The sequence below is a fragment of the Ahaetulla prasina genome, chromosome 3, assembly GCF_028640845.1.
Source record: "Ahaetulla prasina isolate Xishuangbanna chromosome 3, ASM2864084v1, whole genome shotgun sequence".
Taxonomy (NCBI): Eukaryota; Metazoa; Chordata; class Lepidosauria; order Squamata; family Colubridae; genus Ahaetulla; species Ahaetulla prasina.
In genome coordinates this window covers 8,610,398-8,620,584 of record NC_080541.1, presented here as the reverse complement: position 1 = coordinate 8,620,584, position 10,187 = coordinate 8,610,398, and the positions used below count along the sequence as shown (strand labels likewise).

General features: G+C 48.7%; 1 protein-coding gene across 1 annotated transcript; it reads left to right on the top strand.

The window, feature by feature from the left end:
• The first annotated feature begins 2,240 nt into the window (after window positions 1–2,240).
• LOC131194178 (uncharacterized) lies at window positions 2,241–9,116 on the top strand. The gene is made up of 5 exons (XM_058174901.1): window positions 2,241–2,462; window positions 2,581–3,793; window positions 4,070–6,535; window positions 7,952–8,369; window positions 9,047–9,116. Exons 1-5 carry the CDS (start codon window positions 2,241–2,243, stop codon window positions 9,114–9,116), a joined length of 4,389 nt encoding a protein of 1,462 aa, XP_058030884.1.
• Window positions 9,117–10,187: the final 1,071 nt, after the last annotated feature.

The following is a 10,187-nucleotide window of genomic DNA, read 5'->3' as shown; positions in this document are numbered from 1 at the left end:
GATGCAGCTGCTGGGCATAACTATCAAGTGCACGAAATCAAGTACAGTACAACAATTTGTTTAGAATAGCTTCTTTATTGCTGTTTGCGTAGAGACAGGAATCTTGCCAGACTAAAGTACACTCTGCATCTCTATCAGATAAACCCTATGCAGGTTTTAGAGAGGATCCCTTCTCAGCCTCTTTCTCCACAACAAGGACTCAAAGCTAATTTGCCTTTTAGCTCCTTGAGAAAGAGGCCTTCCCTCCTACAAACAGGTGTCCAATTCCGTAACACAAATCAAGGTAAATTTTACCTTTGGTCATAGACCAGAATAAAAAGACTAGAATGCAAACAAAAGATGAACAATTATAAAATACATAAAGTGCAAAAATATTTTGAAAAAGTATAATCTATATCTAACTATAGTATCTACAGCTACATCTATATGTCTGTATCTCTGTCTCTACCACTATCATCTCTATCTCTATCACTATCTTTATCTCTATCTCTATTTCTATCATCTATAACTATATCTCTATACCATCTCTATTTGTCTAGTTATCATTTGTCTGTCTATCATCATTATCTATATCATCTATCTATCTATCTATCTATCTTTCTATCTATCTATCTATCTATCTATCTATCTATCTATCTATCTATCTATCTATCAATCAATCTCTCGACACCCACACCCATACTCTCATAGCAAACCCTTAAAGAATCCTTCTATTCCAAAAACCGCCATACAAAATTAAGAATAAAAACCCAAAAGAGGTTTGCGAATGAAAAGGAGAGATTACTAAGGTTCTTCTATTCCAGAATTTTGCCAGGTGAGGTTGGTGCCAACTAGAAATACGGACTTGAAACGGATGGAATTCAAAATTTTTCCCTACTGGGTCTGTGGGCGTGGCTTGGTGGGTGTGGCTTGGTGGTCATGTGGCTGGGTGGGTGTGGCTGGGTGGGCATGTGACTGGGTGGGCATGTCCAACTCAATGTCACTCATGTCAAGGGGTGCCTCGCGTGGCCCCTCCCCTCCCAGCATTTCTTCTCACACCCAGCCTCAACATATCTATAGTTTTGTAAAACTGTTGTTCACCTTTTTTCAACTTTATTATCTACATACTATAGATGTACTTTCAGGGACCACTGAATGGAGGAAATGGCTCACATGCTTTGCCCAAGAGTGTGATAGGCAACAGGCTTTTAAGGGATTACCATAAAGAAGGGGGGGCAATGTATTTTCCAAAGAAGCCGAAGGCAAAACAAGAAGCAATGGATGAAAACTGAACAAAGAGAGAAGCAACCTCAAACTTAGGAGAAGCTTCCTGACACTGAGAATAAGGTGGGTTGGTAAAGGAATATGAGAACCAAACAGACAGGTATCAAGCAGTAGGCCTTGTTCTGAAAGAAACATCTTTGGTCAAGCAAAAAGCCTTGTCAGCTGAAACAGATAAGCAGCTGCCTCCGGTGGACCATATACCCCCTACCACCCAGAAATATGCTGTGCTCAGATAACCACATCCTGCTGCCGTTGCAGATATTATGCTTTACCATAACTGTAAACTTGTCTGTGTGACCCCCTGATATAATATCAGTTCCCCATTTCTGTTATTCTTGGAACTATACCCATATATGGAATGTAACATGCTGAGATAACATATTTGCTGCTTGCACGTAGCTATAAGGTATATAAAGCCTGGCTGGAAATCCCCTAATTTGTTCAGACTTACAGCCTTGTTCTGTACTTGAACCTGCGCATATATAATAAACCCTTCCTTCCCAGAGGAGCTGGCTTGTGTCTTGTCTTTTCTACAACAGCTTCATGGCGACCGCGGCAGGACGCTAAGCGAGACGACATCTCGTTGAGGGCAGCCCGACCCCTCGGGCCCACCCAGGGGTCACTCCTGAACATTCTCCAGGCGCCACGGGGGCCCGTCCTCCGGGAGACGGCAGTGACACCTCGGCGGGGTCGACGGTGCTGACGGCTAGTCCAAGAACCCCTGCGGGAAGGAACGGTGGTCTGAACCGAATCCTGGCCAGGACGGGTGTGTGAAGACGCCGCAGGCGAGTATATGTAAACTGTTTGTGTACCTGTCTCAGTTGAAGACAGAAGAGGGGGCCCGATCACCCCCCTGGACTCGGGACGGCTGTCCTAACGAAGTCCGGTTAAGCTGTGTGGGTGGTTAAGCCAACGCGGTTTCCGCTTAGCGACCGTTGGAACGTCCGGCGCTACGGGCCGTTGGCAGTGTTGTTAGGATGGGTGGAGGTAGTAGCACGCCAAGCACCCCCTTGGCTTGCATGCTGAAAGGGTTCGAGAAATATTACAACAAAACACAGTACAAGGTTCCCTACCCCCCAGTGACCAGAGAACGCCTGAAATACCTGTGCCAAAAACAGTGGCCACACCTGGGAACGGGCTGGCCAACCGAGGGCTCGTTTAAGTGCCAGACTATCAGTGACCTATGGAACCTGATAGCGGCAAATGAGGAAAAATACCCAAATCAGTTCCCATACATTGACCAGTGGTCTAATGCAGTGGATGAACAGGCTGATGACCTGTTGCAGTGTCAGGCTGAGATGGTCCGGTTATGTGTAGCCGCCAAGGAAAGGGAAAGGAAAAAGGTTGGATGTAGCCACTAAGCGAGTGAAGGATGTGAAAGTATCTGAAACGAAGGTATCAGATACCAAAAAGCAGATATTGGCCCAGGAGGAGGAAACTATCCTGAGACCTCCGCCATATGCACCCCCGCCGCACCCGGGAGCGCCACCCCCACCTCAGCCACAGGCAGGGGATGAAGATGACCAGGCCGAGGGAGCCGATGGGGAGCCAGTGGTTCGCCCAAAAGCGAAAAAGCAGTCAAAGAGGGGAAGACCACCAAAGTCAGAGAGGGTGGAAGAGGACCCGGAAGTGGAAAACGAGGAAGAAGGAGCCGCGGCTACAGCAGTAGGGGTAACAACTAGGGCAGCAGCCGCCAAGGCAGAAGCGGCAGCCGCTGCAGCCCAGGATGAGTTTGTGGCACCGTTAAGGCAAATGGATCAGCAAGTAGTGAATCCCCAGGGAGTAGTTGAGTACCGACCATGCTTTCAGTACGTTCCTTTTTCGACAACTGACCTCCTGAATTGGAAACAGCATTATGGGCCATTGTCCAGTAAGCCGACGGAAATGGCTGACCTGTTTCAAACCATCATGCAAACCCATAATCCCAATTGGCAGGATGTGCAGCAGTTGTTGAATGCACTGTTGACACCTGAGGAAAGGGAAAAGTGGAAAGCAGCGGTTAGGACCTGTATGAGGGAACGGTTCCCTAATATGGCGGACGTGGGACCGAACTGGCGGTTCGGGCCCCTGATCGGGATCCGGATGGGATCCCAAAGAGGCAAATCAAATGACGCGTTGAGAGAGTACCAAACCCTGACTGTGGAAGCGTTGAGAAGGGCAGGGAAGCCTCCGGTCAACATGTCTAAGCCTTCCTTGATCATGCAGAGGGCGGATGAGAGCCCAGAAAGCTTTCTGCAAAGGCTGATCGAAGCGTATGAGCTGTATACGCAGGTTGACCCTAGGCAACCGGAGAATGTGCGCATGCTTAACGAAAGGTTTATAGCGGATCGTTATGAAGACATCAGGAAGAAGTTGCAAAAGCTAGAGGGAGCTCTAGGGAAGAATACTACTGAATTGTTGGAAGTAGCTAGGAAAGTGTTTGTGAATAGGGACAAGGTGGAGAAGAAAGAAAGGGACGCTCGGATGCATAAGAAAACGGAATTGTTAGCAGTGGCGCTGCAAGGAGGACGAACCCTGGGTCCGAACCAATGTGCGCATTGTGGAGCGGAAGGACATTGGCAAAGAGAATGCCCACGACGGTTATTGCCAAGTCGCAGAATGAGAGGATACAGGCCTGGGTTTAGGCAAACCGGAAGAGGCAGGGGTGCGATAGGAAGAGGAGGTTATGTCCCAGTACCACCACCGGTCCCCTCCGGGGAAGAGGGTTTGGTAGCCGAGGAGTCAGGGGCTCAAGAGGTAGAGCGTATGGTAGTAATGGAAGCTGTGGAAGAGATTGGTTTAGTGGGAACAGGATGGTCGGACTGACGGGGACCAGGCTTGGAGCAGGCCCCGCCTGAGCCATTGGTTACTATGAATATTGGGGGCCAACAGACAACCTTCCTAGTAGACACCGGTGCGGGGAGATCTGTAGTGAATAATCCGATCACTGCACCAGGGATACACCAAATAAGGGTACAAGGGGTGTCGGGCCAGGTAGTGGAAAGGCAGGTCCTCCAGCCAGTAACATGCACGTATAAGGGATCAAAACTCCAACATGAGTTCCTCTACATACCTGAATGCCCTATTCCGTTACTGGGCAGGGATATGCTTAGCAAATTGGGAGCCACCATATCTTTCAATGAGGGTAAACAAAGTATCACTGTCAGCCACGATCCTGACGCCGTATGGAGGCTAATGGTGGCACAGGCTACAGAGGACAGGAAATGGGAGGAGTTTGGCGTGCCAGAGCTATGGGCTGAAGATAACCCTCCTGGGTTTGCCGCTCACCATCCGCCAGTGATCGTGGAAGTGAAACCATACGCCACACCGGTACACATAAGGCAAAGGCCGTGTTCGCGCGAAGCGCTCACAGCCATTTACGAAATTATCCAGAAATTCCTGAAGGCAGGTATCTTGGTCCCTATCCAGTCACCCTGGAACACCCCGATCTTACCCATAAGGAAACCGGATGGGGTCTCCTTTAGGCCGGTACAGGATCTTAGGATTATTAATGACGTCACAGTGACGATCCATCCGGCTGTCCCGAACCCATACACATTACTAAGCCTGATCCCGCCTAAAGCCAAGTGGTTTTCGGTCATAGATCTAAAGGATGCGTTTTTCACGATCCCAATACACCCCGTGAGCCAGCCGTTGTTTGCATTTGAGTGGGAAAACCCGACCACGGGAACTAAACTACAATACACCTGGACACGCCTACCCCAAGGGTTCAAGAACTCACCCACCCTGTTCGGAACGGCACTAGGAAGGGATTTACAATATTATGTACCTAGACAAAAGGGAGACACAGTGTTACAATACGTGGACGATGTGCTGGTTACTGGGCAGACTGAGGACTTATGCTGGGAAAACACCAAAGCCTTGTTTGTTCTCTTGGTAGAGTGTGGATATAGGGCGTCGAGGAACAAGGCTCAGTTAGTAAAGCAACGGGTGAGGTATTTAGGCTACGACATTGAACAAGGAAAAAGGTCGTTAGGCCCTGAACGGAAGGAGGCAGTGTTGGCTATAGCAGAGCCCACGACAAGGAGACAGTTGCGAGGCTTTCTAGGGCTAGCAGGCTTTTGTAGAATCTGGATCCCCAATTTCGCGTTATTGGCAGCGCCCCTCTATGCTTCTACAAAGGGGGGCAACTCTGATGAGTTTGTCTGGACTGAGGAACAAAGTAGAGCATTCAAAGAGATAAAGAAGGAATTGACTAGGGCTCCAGCGTTGGCATTGCCAAACCTAGAAAAACCCTTTAACCTGTATGTGGATACAAAACAGAACATAGCCTTAGGTGTTTTGACTCAGCAGTTAGGGGCGTGGCAACGGCCGATTGCGTATCTGTCAAAGCAGCTTGACGGAGTGGCGAAAGGGTGGCCCCATTGTTTGAAAGTCTTAGCAGCCATAGCTGAATTGTTGCAGGATTGTAATAAATTGACGCTTTCATGCGCCATTAGCGTGCACACCCCACATGCGGTCCAATCGGTGTTGGATAACAAAGGACATCTGTGGATCAGTAACCAGAGGCTGGTGAAATACCAGGCCATGATGATTGAAAACCCACACGTCAGACTTCATGTGTCCACGCGTCTCAACCCCGCAACTCTGTTACCAATTGAGACAACCCTGGAACATGACTGTCTGCATGTGTTGGATAATGTATATTCCACCAGACCAGACCTATCAGACATCCCCTTACCACACGCAAAGTATAACTGGTACACTGACGGGTCCAGTTACATGCATGAGGGCAAAAGAGTAGCAGGATATGCAATAGTTGATGACAGTAGAGTAATAGAAAGTGGACCGCTGGGAAGTAAGAGGAGTGCGCAGGTTGCTGAATTGTGGGCTCTGATACGAGCTCTGAACAGGGCGGAGGACGAGACATTGAACGTGTGGACAGATAGCAAGTATGCCTTTTTGACGTTGCACGCCCACGGGGCAGTGTATAAGGAAAGAGGATTTAGAGATTCGGCAGGCAAGTTCATTCAACATGGACACCTGATTCAGTATCTCATTGATGCAGTAAAGAAACCTAAGAAAGTGTCAGTGATGCATTGCAAGGGACATCAACGTGGTGATGATAGGGTAGCCCTTGGAAATAGAGCTGCTGATCTGGAGGCGCCGCCTGCGGCCCTTAGGGATGACGTCACCCCAGACCTGTCCATTCTTATTGCCCAGGATTTAAGTGTTATCCCACCCACTATTAAGCCCTCATACTCCCAGGCGGAATGTGCAAAGGCAGTAAACGACCTAAAAGCTGACCTCAAGGACGGCTGGTATACCTTAGGTGATGGCAGAATATATGTGCCAGCCTCAGCGGCCTGGCCTCTAGTACAAATGTCTCATGAAACTACCCATATGGGAAAGACCGCTCTTGAAACTGCGCTAGGCAGAGACTATTATATTGATGGGTTAGCTGGTATTGTAGCAAGGGTAACAACTCAATGTGAAGTATGTGCTAAAGTAAATCCTAGACAAGGTCCTATAATCCCTCCGGGAACAATTCCCCAGTCGTATTTCCCCATGGATTCCATCATGATAGACTTCACCGATATGCCTAGATGTGGCCTATACAAAGCTATGTTAGTAATGGTGGATATGTATACTGGTTGGCCAGAAGCGTTCCGACAAAATCAAAACAAGCACGGAGGTGGCCGCCTATTGTTAAAAGAGGTGATACCCGGTTTGGCAACCCGTCCTTTATCTCTTCAGATAATGGGCGGAGTTTGTACATCACATAAACCAGGCCTTAGCCCAAGCTGTGGGGATAAAGTGGCGATTCCATAGTGCCTATCACCCACAAGGAGGCGCCACAGTAGAAAGAATGAACAGAACCCTAAAAGAGAAAATAACTAAAATATGTGCTGAAACACACTTAAAGTGGCCAGACGCCTTGCCCTTAGCACTGTATGCAGTCAGGAGTGCACCCAGAAGACAACATAAGTTGTCACCTTTTGTGTTGATGTATGGTCGGCGCGGTGTTGCTGAGAAGAAACTTAGCTGGGTGGCCAGATTTGGGACATAAGGGGGGTGTTTGGACCATGGAGATGGTACAGGAATTAAATAAACAGGTGACAAAACTAAGAAGCTATGTGTTGGAACAATCCCCACCCAGAATCATCACGCAATGTCACTCCTTCCAACCTGGGGATAGGGTGTGGGTGAAGCATTGGAAAAAGGAGCAGTTGGAAGGAGATGGAAAGGGCCGACGTTGTAATCATGTCATCCCTCTTGCTGTTAAGATTGCTGAATCGAAATCATGGATACATTGGACTAGAGTTAAGAAAGCAGCAGACCAACAATGGACTGTACAACCGGTGGACACCCATACAATCTGAGACCGAGGCCGATCCATAGTAACAATCCATCCCCAAATCTCCTGCAAATGCTTTATGCCCATTTAGCGATTACTATTGTAGTGCTTGGACTGTTTGTGTGTCTTGTGTACGTCTTAAAATACGGAAGGGACACCTCAGGACCCTGAGACGCCATCTCACTGCCGCTGCTCTGCAGAACTCTTACCGGCAATAGAGTTCCCTACGCACAGTAGTGAAGACCCTGACAGGTCACTCCGAAGCTGACCTTCTACTCACGGGAGAAGATCGGACCGCAAGACCTATGTGTTGGTTCTGCCCTTGTCTTTGTGGATGTTGTTGCTGTTCGCACTGTATTGATTGTGTATTGTGTACCGGGTGTACTCTAGAGTGTGATATCAAAGTCATAGAGGATGTGTTGGGGCACTACCTGGTGGTGGGAGATACCACCTATTATACTCTTAAACTGTGCCCAACTGTTAGAACGGCAAGTACACAGCGTGCTGAGAACAGGGATGAAGGCAGAGATCAACAGATTGCTACTATTACTTATGGTTATAGCGCTGGCGAAAACAATAATGTCTGTGTCCGTAACATGGGACAATGGAGCCCCCCTGAGGACAGACCCAGAATCACCCAGTCTTATGCCATCGGCATCGGTGATTGTGGGGGACCTCCACCTCTGACCTTCACTCCTGAATGCTGGACAGGGACATTACCACACCCGTGCCAGCACCCACGAGTGTTTGACAAAATTGCAACGGAAGCCTGTCGTGTGCGACGGCCGATAAACCCTGAGGCCTGTCGGTATGTGGGATACGTGCTCAGAAGAGGGATGTGCCTGTCAGCGCAGTATAAAGGAATAGTACCAATAACACTTGATTGTGGTCCACCCTTGTTCTGGGGCTGGGATCGCATTACGATGGTGACCCAACTGAAAACGGGTTGGGATGGAACCTGTATTATACGAAGCGATCCGCATATACGTGGTCACACCACGGATGCAGGCCCCAAGAGACGGCCCAGACCTCCAAAACAAAAACGGCATAAAAGAGACCTAGAGGACCTAGAAAACCTAGGGCTTTGCACGGAATGTATGACTCAGCAGGGGGAAGTATCATACTGGCGTAGAGTCCCTAGAGATTGTACCCTGTTTAACCTCACGTCATGCCTCTTTGTCCACCCCAGAGGAAACCACCTGCACATGTATCACAGGTGTCAGGGGCCTAAGGGTGTAAGTTGCTACCGGCTGCCGGCTACACCGGCCCCTGCAGCAAGGAGCGGGGTAGGCCACCACCTTCAGGGGTTTGAGGTGCTACCAGGAAAGTCCCTAACAGTCTTTGATGACTTGCTAACAGAACCTGAAACCATACTGGAGAAGAAGATACAGGAAATAAGGAAAGCTAGGGCCACTGTTAGCTTCCCATCAAACCCCCCACAACCGGGGACGTCTCCCACATCGCTCCCTACCTCACCCTCACCAGTCGAACGGAGGCCGCCGACACCGACTACCTCTTTAAACCGGCGTGTCCTCCTAGGCATGAGTACCAGTAGCCCAAGGAAGAAGGTACAGGTGCGTCCCACACAAAAGACTGACGACACCTGTTCGCCCTGTATAACAAAAGCCAAAATAGGACAGATGCTTATCAACACCTTAGTCTACCATACACAGGCTCCTAGGAATTGCAAACCCATGAAACAGAATTGTGTGCATAACAAAACTATGTACAGTTACTGTAAAGAAAACCAGAAGCTAGTCTGTTATAATCCTACAACACCCATCCGCCTTAACTTTACATTATATACCGGATTGCCAAAAGCTTGGTACAGACCAGAGCCACAAGGAGGAGGTAGGCTATGGTATATCAACCATACCACGATCCTGAAGGGTAACAACCGCCCCGCAGTGCTGAGGTTTGACGATGCAAAGCGCTCTCGTATGGCTGGAGTACAAAATGTGGGTCTGATGCATGGGTGAAAACATATTATTTCAACCACAAATACCTGTGTGAGGTAAACACAAAGGGCTGGCATGGTACTCCGGACAGTTGGCTACCCTGTGCAGGAACCACCCAATGTAGCGGATGGGCGTGTGTGTGAGTATACTGGAGGCGGGTACAAAGGGTGTCCATACATCACATCCTTCCGAAAGGGAAATGGAAATGCTATGATAATGGAGGTAGCACAATCATATCCCTCCATGATGAGCTATCGTTTGGCATCGATGGCCAGGGCATGGATCCCATGGCGTATCTGACTATTAAGGTTGAGACTGTCTATGAAGGACAGGTCAAATCACTAGGGTGGACAATATATGATAAGCTCAGGGAAATGGAAAAGAACCCAGTGGATATTAGTCCCTATGCTAGAAACCTGTTTATAGAGATGGCAGAGGATATAGCCAAGACTCTGACTGTTAAGAACTGTTTTGTGTGTGGAGGTACTAACATGGGGGAACAATGGCCCTGGGAAGCAACAGAGGCAGCCCCCTCAATGTATAATAACATGTCGGTAGCAGGAAACATCACAGCCAGACATGAGAGCCAGGACATCATCTGGACGCTGACTACAAACCTGGTAGGAAACAATTGATTTACTGCAATGGGACCACTAAGGTAGGAGACC

Excerpts from the sequence above, each read along its gene's own strand:
- LOC131194178 (XM_058174901.1), top strand. The coding sequence starts at position 2,241 with ATGGGTGGAGGTAGTAGCACGCCAAGCACCCCCTTGGCTTGCATGCTG. Across the intron at positions 3,794-4,069 it reads AACCCTGGGTCCGAACCAAT|GGGGACCAGGCTTGGAGCAG; the intron begins GTGCGCATTGTG and ends GGTCGGACTGAC. Across the intron at positions 8,370-9,046 it reads ATAAACCCTGAGGCCTGTCG|TCGAACGGAGGCCGCCGACA; the intron begins GTATGTGGGATA and ends CACCCTCACCAG.